The sequence below is a fragment of the Anas platyrhynchos genome, chromosome 5, assembly GCF_047663525.1.
Source record: "Anas platyrhynchos isolate ZD024472 breed Pekin duck chromosome 5, IASCAAS_PekinDuck_T2T, whole genome shotgun sequence".
Lineage (NCBI taxonomy): Eukaryota > Metazoa > Chordata > Aves > Anseriformes > Anatidae > Anas > Anas platyrhynchos.
Window position 1 is genome coordinate 21,248,544 of NC_092591.1, and position 26,347 is coordinate 21,274,890.

A 26,347-nucleotide genomic window follows, 5' to 3' on the forward strand; every position below is an offset into this window, starting at 1 on the left:
ACTGCCTTTTGGATTACTTGATAAATTCAAATGGTAGGAAAGCTATTGCCATTTAGTTCAGGCAATTCAGTTACATTTGACAGAATTTAAGTCTAAGATAGTTGGCAGTGGACAATCAAAACGTTTGAAATGGATTGAGGCAATGTTTAGGTAGTGCTCCCAGAAGCTACTACCCAGATTATTGATATTAGTTTGACATGATGATGTGGACTTCTTTTCCTTAGATAAGGGAGGTATTCTCACATATTGATATGGACCAGCTGCTGGGGCCAGAGTGGGACCTTTACCTTATGACCATCATCACCTTGCTTCTGGGAACAATTATAGCTTACAGACAAAGGCAACATCAGGCAATTCCCAGACCAGCAGGACTGCGGCCAGCTGTGCCTCAACAAGAACCACCACCAGAGCATCAACCACCACAATAGCAACAAGAGCCTCAGTGAAAGAACTGGATTCTTCCACAAGGAACAATTTTCATTGTGATTTAGGACTTTGGATCAATGGTCCCTCCCACAAAAGAGGCACAAAGAAGTTTATAAAGGAAAAAGTCTGAAAGCTGCTTAGAATGATGCCTTTTTTCAGGGATAAGAAAATTATTTTGAAACTGATTTGAATGTTATTTCAGTGCCAATGGAATAACACTATGGCTTTTTCATGGAAACACAGAAGTGTGCTACTACAAAAATGTTGCCTGCTGTATCTAGTTCCTCTTTATTCAAAGTCCTTTTCATCTTGTAGAGAGAGAAGGTTAGCATTGGAAGGTGTTTGCCTGCCTGATAGCAGCTGCCCTATAAAAACAAAAATAATAGTAATGATTTTATGGCCAATCTCAGTCCAAGAAGCTGAACTTTATTCGAAGTCTAAAAAGGCTAGAGCTGTATGAACTTACATTTTGATCTGCATCCCAAGTATTTCTGCAATCTTTACTTCATTTATTTCTTACACTTTGGTCTTCTATGCTGTCCTGGATGGTTTAATGTGGATTATTTATAAACTCTGTAAAACTAAGCTAGCAAATGTCACTCTGCATTTGTGCTTTTTTGTTTTGAGTATTACCTGTATAGTAGGCAGTTGTCAAGGGTCTACAGCCCAGGAGGTGGGCTGGCACAGATTGGGGCTGTGATGGTAATTTGTTGAAAGCTATTCACACAGTGCCCAGATCTTGCATCCTTCTAAAATTCTTTTGGAGACTATAATTTGCAGTCCTTAGTGACATAAGGACAAGTTGGTGATGTTCCTAAATTAACTTCTCTCTTGCAGAGATACTGACTCTAGATTGCAGAAAGCACAAGTATTAGTGGACACTGAAGAAATGACAGAGCCAGAAAACTGAGTTAGCCTACGTATTTTTTAGTAGTGGGAGTCTTGTATTTAGTTTTCAATGATCCCGCATGTTCTCTGCATTGCAAGGTGGTCTTGCAGCTGAAATGTATGTGGTATCTTACATGTGCATCTGTTTAACATATCTGCAGAGAAAGGGCCCCAGAGATGCATACTTGACAGAAGGGCATGGACTTAAACTAGTGATGCTACTCCAAAGTTTGGTTGATAAAAATCATATGTTAGATCACAGCAGTGCTCTGGCTATGGCCTACCTCTCTTGTACCTGGCATACGTGAGAAAGTCATGTCTGAATGGCTGTGCCATCTGAGGATCCCTTGTAACAAAATCCAAAGATAAAGACAGCTAATGGTTTATGGCCTCTTGATCACACCAGGTCAGTGCAAAGGCTTTCTAGTGAGTATAAAGAATAAGACCTGTGGAATGATGTTTTTAGACTGCAAGGAGAGTTTTGAGTTGGTGACAATTTTTCATTGAACTACAATTTCAGGGGTTGAGGGTGGGAAGCAGTGAGGGAATAGCTTAGGTGTAACAAATACAGATGTTTCTGCTCTTATTTGGCAAAGGCAGTTAAATATTTGTTTGTACTAGCATTAAACCCTCTGAATATGCTGTCTTAAAGCAGAAAAATACAAATGATGAGGTTGTACCTTTTTGTCAAAGTCTGCTGCATTTAAATGGTTAAGAGCTTCCTTTCATGCATTTTTTTTCCTCCAGTGGATTGGCAGCAACCTGTCAATATGCTGTAGAGTTCAGACTTGATCTGTTTTTATATTTAATACATTTGTAAGGCAACCATTGCATTAATATATCTGTAGCTTGGGGGAGAGGATAAGAAATCCACTCTTCTGTAAACTGAAGTGTCATGGATGATTTAGTATTAAAATATAGGTAGAGCTTTTCAGTGCTTCAAAATGCCTTTGCTGGTTGACGAATCTTTCGTTAAAGTTTGGAGGGTTGCAGCAAGTGATAGAGGAATGTCTTGTTTCAGTCTTGATCATCATTATGAGATGCAACAGTATTGAATCTTTAATGTAGTATCTAAAATGTACAGCAACTCCCCAGCTGCATTTCTAAGATATCTGACTTCTGAGCACTTCCTCTGGAGTATTTTTTTGCCTCTGTCACTTAATAGCTCTTCTTAGCTCAGCATGAATAAATTAAAAATTATATGGAAAATGTTTTTCAGTTAACTACCACTAGTTCATTGGTCTCTTAGGATGTTTAACAATTTTGTTACTGCTTTATTAAAATTGTTTTTGTTTAATCTATGAGAACTAAATTCTAAAAGCTCTATTTGCATCATTACTGCCATGTGACAGTCTTACAGCTCACTTTTCACTGAACTGATGCATTTTTACATCTAAGAAACCAACAGAAGAGCATGGCTGAAGATCAGTGAGTTATTTCATTTTAAAGAACTGCTTTTTGCAGAAGCAATAAGGAAGTCTTTCTGCTTTTTTCCCCACTTCCACCAAATTGCTATCACTAACTTTTTTTAGATGACATTTGTATGAATGAAGTGGTAGTAAAAAGGTAGTTACCATGAGTAATAAGTTAACTCAGGGATTAAAGAAATGAATATACTTTCTAAATTGGTTGTTAGACAACATCAGTTCAGTTTCTGTGACAATCCCTTGCTACTCTGTTCTGAAACTTGCATTCTGAGGGAAGTGTGTTTAACTCTTACTAGCAATGTTTCTTGTTGTGTACTTGGCTTATCAAACTTTTTTTCCTAAAGGAACTGGGTTGCTCAGTTGATTGCAGTGAAGTGCTCTTCCCTTTTGGTAGCACACAGATTGTCTTATAGCTTATACGCAGAATTATTTTAGAAGAGAAACTTGATTTTAAGAGAAGCCTTTCTAGGTATGCGATTGTTCTTTAAATGGAAAAACTGTTCTTTGTAGTAACATAGGCCAGAGCCTATTTGAACTTCACAGACACCTGCTCTCTTCTCCCTGCAGGGGAGGATGCAGAGCAGTAATAGTTGTCAGTGGGAGTTCTATATACAAGAACTTGTGGAAAGGTATGGGGGGAAAACATTGTTCTGCATCTCACATTATTAATCAAACACATCAGCTGTTCCTGCAGTTTGAAAGTAACATTGAAATGTTGAGAAAACAAGATTCTAGTTCTTCCCTTTACCTCCTGCCCCAGAGCTTAGCCTATTGAAATAGTTTTCCTTGCTTTATATGCCCATCATAGGACAATGTAATGGCAGTTAAGGCCTTTGATACAAATATCACAACGAGACTTTATGAAACATAACTTTGTTCACTTTTTAGTCATCTTTCATGGCTTTGGTCATCTTCTCTTATTGAACTTTAAAGTGGGGGAAAAGAAATGTTCTTTGAGAAGAACATTAAATTTTGGGTTGTGAAAGGACTTCTAAGACTATGCATTATCTAGTTTCCACCTGTTATATACTAGTTTTGACCTATAAGGATTATATTACAGGGGTTTACAGTCACCTTTGGAAGTTGTTTCCTTTTTAGATAGGCAACAACAAACTTAAATTCTATTTTTATTTCAGAGAATATTAAACTAAGATAACTTAGTTTGGTTTAAGAACTACTGCAAGTGCATATGGCAAATAGGGTTCCCCCCCCAAAAAATAGTCCCTTTGTTTTTATCAGCTGCAGTTCTTTAAAGGGTCTTGTAGGACTTTTGTAAATTTATTTTGTATTTAAAATCAGTATAAAGGCTGGTCAAATGTAATATAATTGTGTAAACAAATTCTGTTAATAGAAAGATGTACAGATTCATTTTGTACTGTATCTTTAATCTTGTGAAATAAAGCTACCACCTGTGTGGTTACCCTGTGTTCACAGTGGTTTTGGTAATGGAGGACATCAACTGTTAATCATATGTATGGATGTTTGTCACTACTAAATGCCTCACTTCCTATTAGGATGCTCACATTTCACATTTCACTTCTTATTCCTCTTAAAAATACATGCATACACATATATAATTTAAGAGGCATAGAAAGGGGGGTGGAAATTATGCATTGTATTTTCATCTATGCTAGAGACTTGCTCTCTGTGTGACACTTTCTAGTGTATACAACATCTGTACTGTCTATAGCAGACAGAACTGCTGCGTGACTCAAGACTAATACCTTTAGCATTACTATTGCGTTGTCCATACTAATATGTGGATAACACCATGACTAGAAGCAGATACTGAAGAAGGGAGCCTGACAGGTTCGCTTCCATTTCAGCCCTCTTTGCATGTACTTGTCCCTTCAGACTCCATGCATTGAGGAGCCTTTCAACACCTGTTGAGACTGTCCTGCAACAAAACAGGCTTGTTTGGCTTGCCTTCCTGTAGCTCAAGCTTAGTGACAGGTTTCCAGGATTGCCTGTGGCTTAAGACATGGTTGCTGATGTGCTCAGGTGAGGTGGGGACAGATGTTGACAGCTTATTTTACTTGACTATCTCAAAAGCACTTTTCATGGAAGCTATGGAATGGATTTGGTTAGGTTTGCAGGTTGATAAGCAAGTCCATGTTGCCTACAAGCTTTCTGTGGTGGGAAAACTCAAGGACTGTAGTCTTCTAATACAAGAAAGAAGACTAAGTGATGTCTTCCAAAAGCTCAGCTGTGATGGAATACCACCTATCCAGGTAATGAATGGTTTAATGTCTAGTCTTCTCTTTAATTTACAGGAAAGAAAAGTGGAGATGGAGCACCACTGTAGTTGTAGTCCAGGTAGCAAGAGGTAAATGGGACTTTATGTTCTGCAGCACAGTAGCTGGATTCTGTAGTAAACCAGAGGGAATGCTTTTAATCTTAAAGGTATCAGTGCTGCTTATTCTGGTAAGCTTTTTTGAGTGTGATGTATATTTCAGGCAGTTCACCTAGGGAATTGGTTGTTCACACTTGGATGTCTGTGCAGCTGAACTTCCTGAGCTTGCCACATAACCTTCCACATAACACTAACTGCAATTCCAGATTTTTGGGAATAACTTGGAAAAATTATTTTTATTACAAAATATTTAAATTTCCTCAATTCTGCGTCTAATACTTCCTGTATTTCCTGTCCCTGTTTTTTTACATTTCTGTTGATACTCATTCTTCCTAATCACAGGCCTGAACTATCATGCATAATTAGATAGGTTTCCCTCTATTGCATGTGGCTCCATCTCTGTACAAGGTTCGTACTAACATTGTTCTTTTTTTTGTTTCAAATTAATTGCCTTTGCTGCAGAAATGTTTATGCCTGGGGTGCTTGTTTTCAGCCACAGGGGGGCATCAGATATTAAATGATGACTTGGACCTGTTAAAAAAAAGTTTCAGGCATGGATTAGGAAAAGTAATTTCCACACTGTCAGATACTGTCAAGTCATGGGAGAATTTTCATGTGTTTATGTATACATATTGAGAGAAAGGAGCTAACCATTTGGTTGCAGGAGCTTCAGGAACTTGCTCTACACATATGAGAATTAAGCATACTGAGCTACTGATTTTTAATAAGTAAAAAGTCAAAATTTAAAGGTCACTAGCTTCTGGAAAGGCCTGCTGAAGAATTACATACCCTGGGCTGCTAAAGTTTGTGTTATTACTATCTGTCAGCCTGCTATTACCGAGTGCTCCATCTGGACTACTTACATTTAAATGTGTGCTCCTCAGATCTCACTTTCCTACATGATTAAGTCAGAAGAATGTGTTGCCGTGTTGTGCTTGAAGAGGGGATGGAAATACCTGCAAAGATATGGAGTTTGTCTTTTATAGTACCTATTTTAGGGGGAGGAAAAAAAAAACAGGAGCTCTGCAAAAACATTGTCCAGGGCTTGACTGGACAGATCTATAAATCAGTCAAACCTTTTTTTGCTTATGTCTATGAAGCATAATCTGTGATCTGTTCTCCTATCCCTAGAAAATAGAGATCTTTTTGTTTCTCATTCAGAGATCAGCCAGTAACTGTCTCTTACTGTTCTTCTCTAACTCAACTTGCTGTTTTCTTCCTACTTGGTCTTTCATACAAAAATGTATGAAAGCTTCTCCCACTATAGCCCTTTTCTCCTTCACCTATTGTGCCTGATTTTGTGGCTGGAGTATAGCTAGACTGCTAGCAACTCTGCTAAAAATCAAAATACTCAGATGCCTTTCCCTACCAATCTGAAAGTCAGACCATAATTTCAAGAGCTGACTTTCCTATATGTCTGATATTGTTCAAGTATATTTTCAGCTCTTTTCTCCCTCTTTTGTGTTAAAACTACACTTGACAGTCTTAGAAGTAGAGGAGAAAAGAGTAATAATCTGTAACTATACTATCCTCTTTGTTATTGTTATGTATAAAATCTTTCATTTTTTGTACTTAAGGTAAACTCATGAAGTGCAGAGTGAGTTCTCTAGAACATGTATTCCCTATGCAAATCTTTATTCATTTAAAAATAAACTTTTAATGTTCCCCTAATCAAAGTTAATAATGTAAACAAAACACTTGTTAGCCTTGATTTTTGCACTTTAAGTTAGCTTGTATTCTACTTGATCCTCTCTTCCAATAAACGCTTCCTCTAATGTTCCCTCTCCTTTCCTTGCTGTTACAACTTTGTCATTGTCTACCTTTTAACGTAGGTACTGTTACAACAAACACTAATGTGAAATGTAGCATATTGCTAAATATTCTGAGCAGTGGGTATTGGCATATTATATATTATACCAAGAAAATACTTTATTTGTAATATTTTTCCTAACTTCAGAAAAAGTCAGACTCAAAGACAAACTGAAGTAACTGGTCCATTTGTAAACTCAATCACAAAAAAGAAAACCTTAAATTGATTGCACAGCTTACTGTACATTAAGTTTTTCATAGCTATTTGTACTAGTCTCTCTTGCAACATCTCTTGGGATACTTCTTGCCGATAACATGTGGACTAGTTGGGCATAGCTTCCAGGACAGCAGCTATTTTTGCAAAGTTAACTCTAGATTTTCTTCGAGTGCATATTCTTTCTCACTAAAGCAAGTGAAAACGTTTGGCAGCAGGTAGAGATCTTTTTTTAACAATCATTTTTTTGGCTAATGAGGCCATCTGGTAAAATATTTGAGCTATACAAATACCTTCAAATGTGTACTTTACAGAAATACTTGTTTCTCACCAATCTTACTTTAAAGCTTGGTAGGTTCTGGAGTTTACTATATATTGGAAATGCATTAATTAATGGCATTTAAGTGTTTTTAAATATTTTTTTCATATTTTTCCAGACCTATTGACAATTTTAATGGAAAAGCTCACTTGCATTAGTATTTTTCACATTAATGCTATTAAAAATGGACATATGAAAAAATGCATTTCATATAATCTAACATCGTTATAGCCAATGTTAAAACTACTGAAGAAATATCTGGCATGTGCCAGCCTACAGCTAATGCATTTGAATTATAAAAAGGATCCACCTTCAAATTCAAAAACAGAAGGCCTGAAAATCTATATGCTTTTTGAGTTTTCCAGCAGTTGATTACCTTCATTACTGATGCTGTGAGATCAAGAGGACTTGGGTTAAATTTTTTCATGTAGCATTTAATTTACTCTCTGGTTCTCATCAACTTGATTATTGGTCTGAACAGTCCATTAGGAATAGTTGTTACACAAAATACTATAAATTTTATAATGGAATATAAAGCCTGATGCTAAATGCTTATCTGCAATTGGATAATTAAAGGATTTCATATCTTAAGTAATTTTGAGTCTGACTTGATGTTGAGCTCTGGGAAACATTGCACAGAAGGGAGGTGACTAAAGTAAGAGTTCAAGCTTAGTGAGATAAATGTGATCTCACTACACACAGCTGTGTTGGCTTTTTCTGCCCCTTTGCTAAATAAACAGCTGTATGGATTTCCTACTAAGAATCTAATCTTTTGCTCATTGGAAGGTAAAGGGTGCAAGTAGGAACTCCTCAAAAAAGAGCAAGAAAGAAATGGTTCTTGATTAATGTACATGGATGTCTCAACTACCCATTTTAGTGAATGTGATGGTGTATTAACAATGTTCACTTACTCTGATAGGCATACCTTGCATGTTCAGTGAAGAGCTCCACAAAGATACTAAAAAAAAAAAAATTGTACACGTTAAATTTTTCTTCTTTGATGGGGGCCTAAATATGATATTGACTTTACAAGCCCCCAGAAGTTTGCTCTTCACTACATTTGTCATTCTTAATTTATCTCCAAAGCATAGGTTGATAGGAATGATTTTTAAATGTTTCTGTATATTCAGCATCATAAAATATTCTCATATTTACTCATCCTTTGGCTGAAAACTGAAAAAGTTCTGTGGTAAATGCTGAAAATGAGCAGTTGGGGGAAAATAAATCACTTTGCAAGCTAAAAGTAAGCTTCCTTTTTTAACACTTCAAATTTAGGATCTCATTAGTTCTATAAGAGCTCTCTGTGAAAGGTACTAGGACAAAAGGTAGACTGCGTCATTTAAAAATATTATTCCTTATTTAAGTACAATAAAACAAATTTTTATTGTCTCCTCAGGATTTCTAGATGTGAAATAATTAAGATTTTCTTGCAACTACGGGAAAGGAAGTTTTCAAATTACATAAAGACTTTGCAAACATGTACATTTTAACTCTCCCTGTACTTGTCACTTTTATTATAAGCACTTAACACTTCCAGAATCCTACACTGACTGCAATGCTTGTAGCACTACTGTCCTACAAACTTCTCATTTGTTCATGTCACAGAGCATTCTCTGTGGCTACTGATCACTTTGGTTTGCTTATATATGGCAAAACAAGGGTGCCTGGACACCTGAGCAATTTCTTTCCATGTGGAAAATGCCCGGTCTATGCATGGGAAATGAAGGTGATAGACTATCAGCTTTAAACTAATCTTGCCAAAACTGGGGCAACACAAATATCCAGGCCATGTTCATCTCTCAGGTCTTCCAAGCTTGCATGTGTCAGCTGAAGCCAAGACTTCTCATGCATCCATGTGCATGTAAGGTAAGGAAGCTGAACAAGCAAATTTTGGCATACCTGTGTATTTTATCTTGCTGTTCTGTGTGGAGTCAATATCAACCTATGGGCTGAGGCACATACGTGAATATGCCTGTGAAGCTGGACTCTTTGTGACGTGGTATTAACAGGTATGTGGAGCATGAATTTACTTAGTCATGGAAACAGGTCCATGTGGGTTAAAAAAAAAAAATAATCTGGATGTGCTTCAGTACACTGCTGAATTGGGCCTCTGCTGAGGTGTCACTAAGGGTTACATCAATCTCCAGAGATCGCACTGGCACTTTCTCACTTCATTTAATACAATTAAATATATCTCACTTTATGAACTGATGTAATTCAATAAAATCTGCAGTGAAATTTGCTTGGGAATCATTGTTTTGGATTGGATTGAATTGGAATAAAATAGCATAGTTAAGAGCTTCCCAAAATGTAATGGATTATTAAGTATCCTCTTTTTTTAATTTAAACATTAATATTTCATTATTTGTCTGCCAAGTTGAAAGAACAAAAAATGAGGTGATGTGTATATTTAAAACAAATGAGATTAGGGATGATTCTAGTCTTTACTTGCTCAGTATCTACGTTGTTGGAGGGAAGAAATGGGGTTTAAGGCTTGACCAAACCTGGATGGTATTGACAGACTTGGAGTCCCTTGAACTCTGTTACTAGGTGAGATCTCTTCCACATCAGTGGAGCAGAGGTCAGTGACATTGTTCTAGCTCTTGGCTTTATTAAAGATGGGGAATGTATAGGGGAGCTGCTAATCCATAGTACTTTTGTTTCATAAATGACTTATGAGAAGAGACAAAGACAGCAGCTGTACCTGGGCACAGCCATCCTCTGTCCTTGCTGTAAAGTAGTCAGTCATTATATTTACATATGTAAGTGACTACACCTGCTATCCAAAGTCCACCTTTCTTTTCCCATCCACCTTTCTTGATTATCTTTGTTTGGGAAACAAACACTTCATGCTGCTGGGTAGGACTGCACAGGGTCTGCAGGTTCAAAAGCGTCCAAGCTGTGTGTTTTCCCCCGCCCAGCTTAAGCTGGCACTTGCATCAACCCACTAGCCAGACTGTGTCCCGCACCTGCCCCATGGCATGGCCCTTGCTTTGGGTGGCAGGGCTCAAGGCCTCATTGAAAGCCCTTTCAAGACAAATGCAAGATAGGGTGAGCCAGATATGTTCAAGAGCCAAGCATGCTGCAGTCACCCTAATGGCGTGGGCCTGTTGCTCTTGGCATTTGAGCATTTCCCAGTCTTCTGCAGGAGTGCTTCACTGCCTTCCTCCCTAGGTGATCTGTTTCAAAACTTGTGTGATTTGCTTTTTTTTTAGTCACTCTGATGTTAGTTAATGCTGTTAAACAGTGCCATCATGCAGCTGTTAAGGTAATTAACATTTCTCAGCTTGCATGCTTCGGTTTTCTAGGAAGCTCTCTGATGATACCTCCTCCATGCTCAGCAGTAATTGCCTAAATCTGCTAAGGGCTGGGTTCAGCTGCACCCTGCTGAGGGGTGGGTGGTACCCCAGTCCTTTTCCTCAACTTGGCTTTCTTCCACTTTATCAAATAAAAATTTCATTTTTAGCAGTCTTGAATTTAACTGTTCAAGAGTTAAAAATGAAAGCCTCCATAAAGCTGTTTGCATATGCAGATTGAAATCTGGAATCTTTAAAGACAAAGTGAATATTTTAGATTTATATTACTAGGCCTGTAATACTACACCTCACCACTAAAAAAAAAAAAAAAAAAAAAAAGTATTTCATAGGCATTGCAGTTTTATTAATTCTGATGAACACATGGGCTGGGGATGACACCTGAGCTGTGAAACCTACCCATCTAATGGCATAAGCCTTGAGGCACCTATTACTCTGTAGTAGAAGTGGGTATAAAAAAAATCATGGTTAGGATCAGTTGTAAACAAGCGCTGACATATGTAAGCTTTTCTGCTGAACGCCCCGAAACAGACTGCTTTTATATTTTTATTATATATTCCTGAAGTGCTGTTCCCTCTGTATTATTTACGTCCACACGGGCAGGAGCGGAGGCTGCCCCTCGGCCGGGAGCCTTCCCTGCCGGTACCCGGGACCAAGAAGCGAGCCCCGGGCCCGTCCCGTCCCCTGCCGCGGCCGAGCCCCTCAGCGCCCTGCCACCGCCCCAGGGGCGGGCCGGGGCCTCACCGCCCAATCCGGCGCCGCCGCCCCCTCTCCGCGCCGCTGGGGAGCGCCCAATGGCGGCGGCCCCGCGCTGCCGACGCCGGGCCCGGGGCGGGCCGGGGGCCGCTGCTTGCGCCGGCCGAGCCCAGCGGAGCCCAGCCCGGTCCCACGGCGGCGGCGCGTCCCCGGGGAGCAGCACCGCGCAGGTAGGGGGAAGCCGGGGGACGGCGGGGATCGGGGTTAGCTCCGCCTTTACCAAGGGGAGAGCGCCGGGCTCCCGGCTGTCAGCCCCTGCGGGGCAGCGGTGGGGTCCTGCCGTGCTCGGCCGGTGTCCGCATGAGGGGTGCTGCGATGGAAGGCAGCGCTGCCGCTCCTCTCCTGCGGGCTGCCTCGATACCCCGTGTAAGCTGCAGGGTAGGAAGGCACGGACAGCAGGTTTCCGTGCAGGGTGCCGCTCTGTGCTGACTGACATCCAGCCCCTTCGCTCCTCGCTTCCCCGAGTTAAATGCCCCTTGTGCTCGGTGCCTGCGCTGCGCCCCGTTGGTTCCCGTTAATAATTTTGTTGCCTGGTTTGCTGCCATCAGGCTCAGCTGTTGTCCCGCGGTACAATCTTTGTGTGTGTGTGACTGGAGCTTTTCAAAGAGAAACAAATGAAGAAATAACGCTGGGCAGCCTGACGAGGTCAGGTGGTGCTTCACAGCTCGCTGCTTCCAGGGCTTGCTTGGGCTTTCTCATGGCAGTTATCCTTGGAGTAAGTTCACTGTCTTGGTTTGAGGGCACTTTTAGGTTTTTCAAGGAAAAAATTGGCAAACATGAGCATTTCTGTACTCGTGAATCATCCATGAATCATTCCTGTCTTCTGTGAAATTGTGTTTTGTAAACTTACTAGTTTGGGCAAGTAAATTGCAAACCATAGGATGCTTGCAAAACGCGTACATTCACCGCCTGTTGTGTGTGACTGGGTTCTTTTTTTCTTTATCTGCCTAGCTGAGTGAAATTTACCTTGTGTAATATGCACGTGAGCTCTGGACTTTGCCTTAATATTTTCCAGTTAAACGAATTTGTTAGTAGATCAGGTTTGTGTTGCCACAAATAAGACCAGTTACTGCAGTGGGTTCTATTACATGGGATTTTGCAATGCACGCTATTTTCCCAAACACTTCGCCTCCAAGTAGCTAGCTTATCTCTTCTCCAAAAGTTTCAGTCTTGATTATAACCTGAAGTGGTATTTGTTATGAATTACGTTTGATCTGTAATGCCGTGACTTTGTCAGCTAACAATCTTTGTGGTTTTCTGTATAATGTTAGTTATTTCATGATAACTTCTCTGGAGACCTCAAGTACAAAGCAAATCACAGTAGTTCTCAAAGAGCTAGTGTATCGTTTTGCCTACATATGGGAACGCAGCTGGCAAATGTAATGATCTCTGCTCTTCTTATACTTGTAGCTTTTAAATTATTTCTAAAACATGAAAGCCATCAAGCACATGACCTTTAAACTTTCCGGGAAGAGAAATGGCCAAATTTTTCTCTCCCACATTGCGCTGTGTCTCAGTTCAGACTCGCTGTAGCCTCTTATGGTTCACACCCTTAGTTAGCATTAAGAACTTGCCAGCACATCTTGGTCTTTAGGCTGCAGATTTCTCCTTTGTGTGAGTTCCTTGGATCCCTAATTGTATTGGTAGCATAATTACTATTCTGTTGTGTGGTTGGTTTAGGTAAAAGTGCAAAGGCTGTGATGTGCAAAAGTGACAGCTGCATCTCGATAGTGCCCAGTTTTCACTCTGGAGCCCTTGTTTGTGCTACCTTGCCAGCTATCCTGTTAAGAAGTAGCAGCTGGTACAGTTCCCTGGTTGAGAAACCCAGACTGTGTGTGGGTTAAAACCATATTGTGAGTGGGCTAAACACATCGTGTTTAGAGTCCTTAATTTTCAGCTATCTCAAGTCTGGCATCAGCAAACGAGGCTGAGAAATAGTATCGATGTACGCTAGAAATCTCGCAAGCTGTTCTGCTCTACCAGGCTTCTGTTGCCCCTCTTGCAGAAGCGATGACTTTTCCAGTCAGAGAGGGGTTGCCAAGATGGCATTCACTAAAGGACCAGAGCTCATAGATTCCCTGTCCCTGGCGCTCTGCTCCTGCTTCCTCTTGCAGCCTTTAACCCGTGTATTGTGCTGAGGCTTTGTGCAAAGCAGGCATCATGGTCTCCGCCAGTAGACAACGAACAGCGTAAATGAATTCTAAACTGCTGAAAAGCCCTATGCCTAAAGGCAGGCTGTGAAAGTAAAGCCTTCAGCATCACTCTGAAGCTTTTCAACAACATTAGCTTTCTCTTTGAAAATGGAAAAGTTTAACTAAAAAGAGAAGAAGAAAGCATCATCATCAAAGAAGGTATACACACCTATAAAGATTCACGTGGTGGCAGCAATCTTCTAACCCAATCTTGCCAAGTTAAAGAGCTGGGTATGTCTGAGCCAATCGCTTAGGATTGCTCTGCTGTCAGCTAGGAAAGGAGAGCCTTTAGAAGGAACTTCTCAGGCATTTTTTTCTGAAATGCTGGTTGTATTATTTAAAAAAAAGAAATCCATAAGGTACTCAATGGCAAAACCAGATGTTTTTTGTCCTCTGATTTCTTAATATGTTTTCTTTGTTGCATAACCATGCTGCATAGTGTCCTAAAGGATAGCTAGTTCTGATAATGGATGCTATAACTTTACAGCCATTTAACCTCAAGGAAGGAATGCCTGTCTTTGTATGCTTTGGATACAAGCACGTGTTGTCTTCAGCAGTATGGCTGTAGCTGTGACCTGGTTAACGTGAATCTTAGGAAATACAGCTACAAGTGTTACAGCTCATACATCTGGACATTTGTCAAGAGGGGGACTTTAAGTTTTGCTCCTCTTAGATGGTGAAAGTTTTGCCAGAATCTCAGCCAGGGCCAGAATTTCATCTGAAGGGAGCAATCTTATCTATAGACACCCAAGTGGGGTTTACAAATCCCTCTTTACTTATGCTATCAATTTTCACTGTTCATCTTCTAAATTTGCAAATAAAGTGAGCTGAGTGGAAGATCCTATCACTTTCAAAACTTCAGGATGTAAAATTTCATAGACTGAGATTGGACAGGAAAAAAAAAAAAGAGAAAGTGCCATCCCTTTCTGAAAAACTACGGATGTATCTGCATTAGTGTATTGGTTACAACAAGAGCACACTTTCAAAATGAACGTCCCAATAATCCATGCTTAACTGCAGTTTACTTTGCATCTCAGAGTACATCAACTGATTTTGCTTTGGCTGAAACGAAGCCAGAAGACGTATTACTCCAGGCGCTCATTTAATGTACTCCAAGTGCTAATGCAAATTCAATCCACAGGATCAGACTAGAGATAATTTGAAGTAAAAGCCTTTAAGAAGTAATGTGAAAGCTGTCCCTTAATGCCAAGTATTTCACCCTACAGCTCTGTTCCTATTGATAAGGTTAATATAAGCATAGGATATATCATCTTGAACAGCTTGTTTGCACTTTTTTATTTATTTAACATATTCCTTGATGTATATTTACACAAAAATATGTGGGAAAAACATCAAAGCATAATGGTTTAAAAAACGTAAGAGATGAAATTAACACGTGTCCCTTGGATAGCAATATAAACAAATAGTGCTTTATTAATAGAATATACTTTTATGGAAAGTAGGTTACTGAGATGTGTAGGTTTCTTAAAATCACTTCTATACAGCTGTTGAAAGGGAGCCATAAATTAAAGAGCTTTTGCCCTCACCTGTCCCCAAATCCTTCGTATGTGCTTTTCTGACACTAAGTATCTCCTAAAATGTTGAAAACATGCTGGAGTTGGGTATTGGTACAACGTTATTTTTGGCTGAGCTTCAGGTGCCCTAATGTAGGTGTGCAAAAGACATACGAGCCTAAGTTGGTTGCCTTAGGCTTTCTGGAGGGGGATTCACCTTGTTCTAAAATAGATCAGACGAAGGGTACTCCGGGGGTGTCATCTTCCTTGTATTAACTATAAACAGAGCATCAGATGACTGCTTAGATGTCTAACTCTGGGTGTCCGGAGTTGAATGAAATGTGATTCATCTCCATTTGTTAAGGTAACCGAACTGAATGTCTTAGCACTATCATTTTGGCTTGAAACTGAGGATGGAATTGACTGGTACACTTTGAGATCCTATGATGGTGCTGTAGTCATCCAAAACTGTTGTCGTATTCAAAGAGCAGCCAGTGGATGCTGGAGCACTGATTCAAAGCAGAGCTCCTGTGGTCCATGGGCAGCAGACCTGCCTGGTGTGCTGGAGAAATAGGATCTGGTTTTGGAGTTGTTTCTTGTTTCATTATGCTCTTTTAGGCCAAGTTCTAGCCAGTATTTGTAGATGTGAATATTTATAGAAGCTGTGGGCTTTTGGGTTTGCCAGCTGAGAGACGAAATGAAAGACTTATCTTTAATTTACTCTTGAAAATGGGGGGTGAGTATGCGATACAGTAATTTTCTTTTTTTGCTATCTAAAGCAGAGGCCTCTCGTGAACAGAAGGTACCATTTTGCAGGACTATGTGGTGGTTTTGTGGTCATGTGGGTGATTGAGGCACATGGAAATAGCCCTACTAAGCATTTTGGAAGAGAATAAGTATTAATAGCTACATAACTGAAACTCGACCTGGTCAAGCTCCATAGCACAGGGCCAGTTTATTTTTCTAATAAAGTGGTTTTAGTGGAGCAGCTGTAGGGAAGAATTTGGCCTATGAAGTTTAATGATTAGTTGCTGTTTAATTACTAGCTTCTCCTTGAGGACAGAAACTTACCACCAGAAATGCTCCAGCTTCTCTCATCCTTGCCATATTATTTCCAGTTCACTGAAGTTTAAATACTTGCCTGGCTAAAATTATATCCCATATGTAAAAAATTATATGTGGTGCAAACATCAGGTGTGTGTTCCTACATATCATTCCAAATTATAAGGTATTCGGTTCAGCATGAGGAATAAAAGCTCAGTGGGTATCTGGGAGCATATTCTTTTGGTATGCACTGCCAGAATCTCAAATGTCACTGAAGGAGGTAGACTGGTAGAATAGGCTGGGCAAGTTCAGGCTTTTCCCCTCCTCATAAGTAACTCATCTCTGTGACTTCCACAATGTAATTGGCCAAATTTCTGAAAGGAGGCAGCTGTATTGGTTTATCACACCACTTACATGCTCAGAGTTTGACACCAGCATATCAATGTTCACTTTTTTTTTTATTTTTCCCAGAAAAGATTGCAAATACTCCCTGTATTCAGTCCAAGCTGTTGAAAGGAAAATGCTTGGAGCTAAGACTAATTGAGGGTGGCCATGATCTTTTGGGAGCTGCAGCTCCAAACAGCTGGATTAAACTTTCCTGTGACACTGAAATGAATGCTAACTTTAAGGTTTCAATCCCTTCCTTTCAGGAATTTTGTTTGTCTTGAAGAAAAGTAACTTCTTCTAATTCTGCTCAATTCCAGTAATTCACAACGTGCTTTTGTTTTTCTGTGTAAATGGGGCTGGAATCAGGTTTACAGCCCTGGTACAGGGAGTTACTGCCAGGCCTGGTAACAGCAATTGAGAGTCTCAGTCCCTTTGTGGATCTGTGCCTCTATGAAAGACGGAGGTAAATATCTCAAATATTTTAAAATCTTCTTGTCTGCATCCCATTTGAAAAACTGGTACACTGGGTAGGGAGTCTTTGCCAAAAAGCTACTGCAGGTTCCTAAGAGCTGGAAAATGCTTTAATGCTGCCTTAACGTTACCTTGGACTGGTAGGTTCATTATATCGCTTCCAGATATCATCATGCTGTGCAACTGAGACGTGTCATGGGCTGAGGAGCAGAATAACCGTGTTTGCTTAAGGCTGTGTTGGGCTGGGTGCGGAGGTGGGGTAACCTGGCTGCATTACTTCCATTTCAAGAGCAGGCTCAGTCAGTAAGCAGCCATGCAGTCAATCATACATCACTTCTGGTAACATTACCTGATAGAAATGTTGTAAAGGACAACGTTCAGATTCCAAACCTATTCTAGCAGAGGCCTTGTGTGTATTACCTGAGTGTCCAGCAGCCATCTCCATGTCCATGGTGCATTGTAGTGATTTCTCAGTGAAGTGAGTGAAGTCTTCATGAAGTTCTTTCTGCTTTGTGTTTGTGACCAGAATTCAGAGTCTTCAAGACAACAGTAAGCCTGTCTTAAACTTCTGGGGGTTTCGGAGGGAGGGGTTGTCGGACTTTTTTTATATTTCTTTTTCAACTGTGTTGCTCTACTTAAGCACAGAGATATCAGAAAACAAGTCATGTGTAAATCAGACCTGGTGCCTTTAAAGATCATTACCTTTGGGGATACGTGTTGTCTAACAGTACCCAGAAAGGTAACATGGATGAAATTCTTGTCTAAAAGTTTGGAAGGTAAAATACTCCATTAGCCAAGTCCAGCTGAGAGCTGAATATGCTCACGGCTCAACTTGTCCTGCTATGCAACTTTCATCTAAATGTTTTGGTTTCCTTGTGTGTAATTTGAAAGTATAGATAAGTAAAGCATACTTTGTTAGATATACAGAGTGCCTGGTCACCTAATACAGTTCAACTTCACATGATTTAATGGTAAATTGATTTGGTATAGGCAACTGAAGCATTTTGCATCCTCAAAGTGTGGAATTTTGAAGGATCAAATGACATTCTCATTTCTTTGTGAACGCTGGAGATTTTTTTCTATATCTCTGAATAATTATTTGTGTCATTTTATATTTTGTGCATTGCGCACAAGTACATGTACGTGCAGTGCTTGTATACCACTGGCAGGAGCCAGGCACAGAAGCAGCAGTCACTGCAGAAGCACCCCCAGCAAACAGCTCGCTCCACGGCCCACCTTCTCCCCCAGGTGTCTGTGCAGCTCTGTCAGAGTGCCTATAATGCAGTGCTCCCTGCTATTCCATTTCTTGATGGTTTTCTTGAGCAATAGCGCCCTAGCTGATGAGTGAGTAGCCATTGTCTATTCCTTTTTTTCATCCTTGATCACTGTTTTATGATCTGCTGGCTGCTGGCCTGCAAGTGTGTTGGCACAGTGACTGTCGGAGCTGTTCCAAGCACTGTGAGACCAGGGGCTAGTATCAGCCACTCCTTTGGGAGCTGGATTACATGAATTTCAGTGCATAATACTGCCCATGTGTCACCATCCTGAATGCCTTGCAACTGGACATTAGTACCCGATTAAAAGACGAGCATCTCACGGAAGCCGTACAATAATGTTGGCATTAACTGTCCTGCGGTACTTGATGCTGTTGAGCATGAGGTGAAATTAGTCCTTGTTGCTGTTGTTGTTATGCACACTATGCTCCTCTTGTAGCTTCCTCAGCAAAATGCTGAGTGTAATTAAAAAAAAAAAAAAGTGATTTGCTGCCTCCATATACCACAGGGGTCCACCTCTCACTGTGTACCCCTGCAGAGTTTACATGACCTCATGTGGATACATGGCAATGTATCCTGGCTGCCTTTCCTGGAACGTGTGGAGCTGCATTCTGGCTCACCAGCGCAGCTAGCTATCAGGGGAGTAGCACCATAAGGGTGATGAGCAGCTGCTGCTCACTGAAGCGGATGATGACAAAGAGTTGGTAGTTTGAAAGCAGGGAATTCAGAACTTCATACACAGCAAAAGGCTCTGCCCTTTTGCACCTGAGGAGAAGAAACCTTTGGCGTTCTATTCCCCAAGAACTTCCAGGAGATGAGTAATGCTGAGGAATGAGTATTTACCTCTACTGCCATCTTACTGACCCTGCTGACTATGTAAGGGCCTGCTGACAGAGATATTCCAAAACAGGTTCTTATTTTCTCCACTGAAATGAGTTTTATTTTTATTGACATCAATGTGCTTTCTCATATGCTCTGTTCTACACTTAGTATACCACACACTCTTATTTCATGTTTTGACCATTGTTAAACAAATACAATTGCACACAAATGTATTAGACAGTAGTAATGCATACAAATGTATTAGTAGTAATGCAAGCATACTATTTACCATGTAAGAATTTGACTTGACAAGGTCTTTGTTTATACTTTTTATATTTTTTTTTTTCTAATGGCATATAAAATACTGGGTCCCTTTGCTCATGCACGTTTTTCTTCCAGAGATACTTTTCTTTCTCTTAAAATGGGGTAGTCATGCTAAATGATCAGCACCATCAAGTCTAATGGGCCTATATTTAGAGTGTCTAAAATAGAGAGTGACAACAAACATGGTATTTGTGGGTTGCCCTGAAGGACTGCAGTGTCCTGGCATCATACTAAATTGCATAATCTCAGCTGGCTCTCCAGACACTGGAAACGAGGAAGGACCAGTTGGATCATCTAAGGAATTTTCTGCCAGGGCAAGCTTGTTCCCTGTGATACCTCTTCCAGAGTATTGTATTTTGTCTGGCTTCAAATAATTAAGAGGGAATTCCTCAAACTGGAAGACAGCCTCACATTTTAAGATTGCCTTTTTACATAGCGCTCAAAATGGTATCTCCCTTACAGTGAAGATCCCTTTTTAAACTTGATTCCTTTGAGAGGTATTGTTGCTACTGCTTTGAAGTTATCAAAGATATTATGTAGATGTATAGTTACTGTCCTGGTTTCAGTTAGCACAGAATTAATTTTCTTCCTAGTAGCTGGTGGAATGCTGTGTTTTGGCTTAGGATGAGAAGAGTGCTGATAACACCCCGATGCTTTAATTGTTGCAGAGCAGTGCTTATACTAAGCCAAGGACATCTCAGCCTTTTGCTCTGTCCTGCCAACGGGCAGGCTGGGGGTGCAGTAAGAGCTGGGAGGGGACAGACCCAGGACAGGTGACCCAAACTAGCCAAAGGGGTATTCCATACCATCTGACGTCATGCTAAACAATATATAGGGGTGGCTAGCTGGGGGGGAGGGGGCCGGACTGCTCGGGGTTAGGCTGGGCATCGGTCAGCGAGTGGTGAGCAATTGCATTGTGCATCACTTGTTTGTACATACTATTATTACTTTCCTATTATCATCATTGTATTATTATTGTTATTATTTTTATTATTATTTTGTTATTATTATTTTCCTGTCTTATTAAACTGTCTTTATCTCAACTCACGGGCTTCACTTTCCATTTCTCTCCCCCGTCCCGGAGAGGGAGGGGGGAGGGTGAGCGAACGGCTGCGTGGTGTTTAGCTGCCGGCCGGGTTAAACCACAACAGCCTTTTTGGCGCCCAACGTGGGGCCCGAAAGGTTGAGATAACGGCAGATCTGACCAGAGTGTGTTAAACTAAAATTGGTGTAAGGATTAGACCTGCTTAATAGTCACTTGTCATGATGCTGATTGCTTTAATCTCAACTCTGCTGCGCCTGTTTTCCAAATTGAGTATTATAGTACATTATTTTCCGTATTTACTCTCTGTCGTGTTGTTTATCCTCTCCGGGCCCTGGTTTCAGATCATTATGGTGCTGTGTGTTGTAGCAATGGCTTATGAGACGATGAAATATGTGGTCATGACTCTAACTTGTTATTTGTATTCAGTAACATCGTCGACTCTGTACTTTGGAAACTGTATCTTGGAAACTATTAGCAATTATACCTATTGTTTTTTTCCATTAAGGAGTCAATCTGTGGAGGGGAAAGGGGAGGATATTTTTCCTTACTTGCTTACTCTCCCTTTCTCCTTCACCACCCCTGTATCCTCCTGGGTCACTCTGCCTTCCTCCTTCACCACCCTCTTATCCCCTGAGCTTGTCACAATAGCTCTCCAAGATATTGAATATTTCTGGAATACTCAAAGTACCATAGTCTTGTTGTTCTGCCTCATGAATGCACTTCAGGTTCTGCTTAAAGTTAAACAACTACTTGGGAAGCTCTTCTGGAGATCTGCCCGGGGGCAGGATAGTTGTGGGTGGCAGGGAGTATGGGCGGATATGGGCAGGCATCTAGAGCAGTTGGCACCCCCAGTGTGTTGGAAATTCACCCCTGAACAATGGCAAAATCCTCAAAAACTGGCAGAATGCTTGAAAAAAAGGTGTCATGATTCTGGCAGTTCTAAAGTAACACAAATCATTGTAACGTGCTGGGGCCTGGCTCATGCCTATCGAGCTGCCATTGATACTGCTATCAACTTAGTGACAGACCCTGCGGCCACTCCAAGCCCTGTGACAGATCCAACGGCCACTGTGACCCCTACGGTGGACTCGGCAGCCGCTCCAGATCCGGTTCCTGCAGCAGCTCCAGATCCGGTTCCTGCAGCCGCCCCAGCTCCAGCTCCTGCAGCCGCCCCAGCTCCAGCTCCTGCAGCCGCTCCAGTTCCAGCTCCTGCAGCCGCTCCAGTCCCAGCTCCTGCAGCCGCTCCAGATCCGGTTCCTGCAGCCGCCCCAGCTCCAGCTCCTGCAGCCGCTCCAGCTCCAGTTCCTGCAGCCGCTCCAGCTCCAGCTCCTGCAGCCGCTCCAGTCCCAGTTCCTGCAGTCGCTCCAGTTTCAGCTCCGGCCGCTACTCCAGTCCCAGTTCCTGCAACTGCTCCAGCTCCAGCTCCAGCTCCTGTAGCCGCTCCAGCTCCAGCTCCTACTGCTGCTCCAGTCCCAGCTCCTGCAACTGCTCCAGCTCCAGCTCCAGCTCCTGCAGCCGCTCCAGCTCCAGCTCCTACTGCTGCTCCAGTCCCAGCTCCTGCAACTGCTCCAGCTCCAGCTCCAGCTCCTGTAGCCGCTACAGCTCCGGTTCCTGCAACTGCTCCAGCTCCTGCAGCCGCTCTAGCTCCTGTGGCCGTGTCAGAGAAACGAGCTGTAGCAGTGCAAGTTGACCCTGCAGAGGGTATTCCAATCCCTGTGGCAGACCCTGTAACAAAGTCAGAGAAACGAGCAGTAGCAGTGCAAGCTGCCCCTGTAGAGAAGGTGAAAATATGGTACAGAAATTCAAGTCGTTTAGAACGCAGAGAGTCTTCTGCCAATCCAGGTAAGGCTTCTGCCAAAACTAAGTATAGAGATGACGAAGATGATGACGACGCTGGGCCATCAAGGATTCAGGAGGAGGAAGATGAGGATGCCGAAAGAGCAACAGTAACTACACGAAGCCTAAACGAGCGCGAGCTACGAGATGTGCGAAAAGATTTTGGTCGCTGTATAGGTGAGCAGCTTGTCACCTGGCTGCTCCGGTGCTGGGACTCTGGAGCCAATTGTGTGGAATTAGACGGCAGGGAAGCCAGACGGTTGGGATCCCTTGCTCGAGACGCCGGCATTGACAAAGCAATTGCAGATGGAGCACGACCCACCAGCCTCTGGAGGCGTCTCCTCTCAGCTGTGAGGGAAAGGTATCCCTTCAAGGAAGATATTTTATGTGTACCAGGCAAGTGGACCACTATGGAGAAGGGAATCCAGTACCTGAGGGAATTAGCCGTACGGGAAGTGATTTATGAGGATCCAGACCAGACACAAACATCCAAAGATCCAGATGAAGTCAAGTGTACACGACCCATGTGGCGGAAGTTTGTACGGAGTGCACCATCATCATATGCCAGCTCATTGGCAGTAATGGCCTGGAAAGAGGATGAGGAACCCACAGTGGATGAAGCGGCTAAACAACTCCGGCAGTACGAAGAAAGTCTCTCCTCTTCCTTACAGGCCTGCGTCTCAGCTGTGGAGAAACTGTCTGAAGAGGTCCACCAACTTAAAGAGAATCTATCTTCCCCCCAACCTGAACCAACCAGTGTCCAACGACCGAAAGAGAACACCTGGGAGAAACTTTCTGAAAAGTTTCACCAACTTGAAGAGAGATTATTCTCCTCTGCACCTGTACAAAGCAGTGTCTCAGCTATCAGGGGTAGGCGTTCATCCACACAAGGAAGACGATATAGTGGGTACTCACCCCGTGCCACCCTGTGGTTTTACTTACGAGACCATGGAGAGGACATGAGAAAATGGGATGGAAAATCTACCGCGACCCTAGAGGCACGGGTACGTGAGTTGCAAAAGAAAACAATCAGAAAAAAAGGATTCTCCGAAAAGTTTGCTGCTCCAACTTCCAGCAGACAATCCTTCAAACACAGAAACGAAGAAGATTCTGACCAGGATTAGGGGGGCCCTGCCTCCAGCCAGGGGGAGGAAAGGGACAATCGAGTTTATTGGACTGTGTGGATTCGATGGCCTGGCACATCACGCGCACAGAAGTATAAGGCTTTAGTAGACACCGGTGCACAATGTACTATAATGCCATCGAGCTATAAAGGACCAGAGCCCATCTATATTTGTGGAGTGACAGGAGGATCTCAGCAGTTGACTGTATTGGAGGCTGAAGTAAGTCTGACTGGGAATGAGTGGGAAAAGCACCGCATTGTGACTGGCCCGGATGCTCCATGTATCCTTGGCATAGACTATCTTAGAAGAGGATATTGCAAGGACCCAAAAGGGTTCCGGTGGGCTTTTGGTATAGCTGCCTTAGAGACAGAGGGCATTAAACAATTATCTACCTTGCCTGGTCTCTCAGAGGACCCCTCTGTTGTGGGGTTGCTGAGGGTCGAAGAACAGCAAGTACCAATTGCTACCACAACTGTGCACCGGCGGCAATATCGCACTAACCGAGACTCCCTGATTCCCATCCATAAGCTAATTCGTCAATTGGAGAGCCAAGGAGTGATCAGCAAGACCCATTCACCTTTCAATAGCCCCATATGGCCAGTGCGAAAGTCTAATGGCGAGTGGAGACTAACAGTGGACTATCGTGGCCTGAACGAAGTCACGCCACCACTGAGTGCTGCAGTGCCGGACATGCTGGAACTTCAGTATGAACTTGAATCGAGGGCAGCCAAGTGGTACGCCACAATTGATATCGCTAATGCATTTTTCTCCATCCCTCTAGCAGCAGAGTGCAGGCCACAATTTGCCTTCACTTGGAGGGGAGTTCAATATACTTGGAATAGGCTGCCCCAGGGGTGGAAACACAGCCCTACCATTTGCCATGGGCTGATCCAGTCTGCGCTAGAGCAGGGGGAAGCTCCTGAACACCTGCAGTACATCGATGACATTATTGTGTGGGGTGACACAGCAGAGGAAGTTTTCGAGAAAGGGAAGAAAATAGTCCAAATCCTTCTGAAAGCCGGTTTTGCCATAAAACAGAATAAAGTCAAAGGACCTGCACGAGAGATCCAGTTTTTAGGAATAAAATGGCAAGATGGACGTCGTCAAATCCCAATGGATGTGATCAACAAAATAACAGCTATGTCTCCACCAACTAACAAAAAAGAAACACAGACTTTCCTAGGTGTTGTGGGGTTTTGGAGAATGCACATCCCAAATTACAGTCTGATTGTAAACCCGCTCTACCAAGTAACCCGTAAGAAGAATGAGTTTGAATGGGGCCCTGAACAACGACAAGCCTTTGAACAAATCAAGCAGGAAATAGTCCATGCAGTAGCCCTTGGGCCAGTTCGAACAGGACCAGATGTAAAGAATGTGCTCTACACTGCAGCCGGGGAGAACGGCCCCACCTGGAGCCTCTGGCAGAAAGAACCTGGGGAAACTCGAGGTCGGCCCCTGGGGTTTTGGAGTCGGGGATACAGAGGATCTGAGGCCCGCTATACTCCAACTGAAAAGGAGATATTGGCAGCATATGAAGGAGTTCGATCTGCTTCGGAGGTGGTCGGTACTGAAGCGCAACTCCTCCTAGCACCCCGATTGCCAGTACTAGGCTGGATGTTCAAGGGAAGGGTCCCCTCTACGCATCATGCAACTGATGCTACATGGAGCAAGTGGGTTGCATTGATTACTCAGCGGGCTCGAATAGGAAACCCCAGTCGCCCAGGAATATTGGAAGTGATCATGGACTGGCCAGAAGGCAAATACTTTGGGATATCATCAGAGGAGGAGGTGGGTCGTGCTGAAGAAGCCCCACTGTACAACCAGTTGCCAGAGAATGAAAAGAAATATGCCCTGTTCACTGATGGGTCCTGTCGTATTGTGGGGAACCATCGGAGATGGAAGGCTGCTGTATGGAGTCCTACGCGACGAGTTGCAGAAGCTACTGAGGGAGAAGGTGAATCGAGTCAGTTTGCAGAAGTGAAAGCCATTCAGCTGGCTTTAGACATTGCTGAACGAGAAAAATGGCCAGTTCTCTATCTCTACACCGATTCATGGATGGTAGCAAATGCCCTGTGGGGATGGTTACAGCAATGGAAGCAAAACAACTGGCAGCGTAGGGGCAAACCCATCTGGGCTGCTGCATTGTGGCAAGATATTGCTGCTCGGGTAGAGAACCTGGCTGTGAAAGTACGCCACGTAGATGCTCATGTGCCCAAAAATCGGGCTACTGAAGAACATCAAAACAACCAGCAGGTGGATCAGGCTGCTAAGATTGAAGTAGCTCAGGTGGACTTGGATTGGCAGCATAAAGGTGAATTATTTATAGCCCGATGGGCCCATGACACCTCAGGCCATCAAGGTAGAGATGCAACATACAGATGGGCTCGTGATCGAGGGGTGGACTTGACCATGGATGCTATAGCACAGGTTATTCATGACTGTGAAACATGTGCTGCAATCAAGCAAGCCAAACGGTCAAAGCCTCTTTGGTATGGAGGACGATGGCTGAAATATAAATATGGAGAGGCCTGGCAGATTGATTACATCACACTCCCTCAAACTCGCAATGGCAAGCGCCACGTACTTACAATGGTGGAAGCAACCACCGGATGGCTGGAAACATATCCTGTGCCTCATGCCACCGCCCGGAACACCATCCTGGGCCTTGAAAAGCAAGTCCTATGGCGACATGGCACCCCAGAAAGAATAGAATCAGACAATGGGACTCACTTCCGAAACAACCTTATAGACACTTGGGCCAAAGAACATGGTATTGAATGGGTGTATCACATCCCCTATCATGCACCA

General features: G+C 42.5%; 2 protein-coding genes across 5 annotated transcripts in view; both read left to right on the top strand.

Annotated features, from left to right (window-relative positions):
• The window catches only part of SEL1L (SEL1L adaptor subunit of SYVN1 ubiquitin ligase), a 30,421-nt gene extending 26,260 nt beyond the window's left edge, over positions 1-4,161 (top strand). For both annotated transcript variants that reach the window (XM_027457957.3, XM_027457956.3), the window contains exon 21: positions 225-4,161. In XM_027457957.3, coding sequence (XP_027313758.3) covers positions 225-428 — 204 coding nt within the window. In that variant the 3' untranslated portion in view covers positions 429-4,161. The remainder of the gene's footprint in view (positions 1-224) is intronic.
• Positions 4,162-11,520: 7,359 nt separating this feature from the next.
• Positions 11,521-26,347, top strand: part of STON2 (stonin 2) — an 84,410-nt gene continuing 69,583 nt past the window's right edge. For 2 of the 3 annotated variants that reach the window (XR_003497682.3, XM_027458947.3), the window contains exon 1: positions 11,521-11,676. The gene's annotated coding sequence lies outside the window, so the exon portion shown is untranslated. Of the gene's footprint in view, positions 11,677-17,452; positions 17,664-26,347 lie in introns of those variants that run through there. The other variant, XM_072038399.1, reaches the window with a different exon arrangement.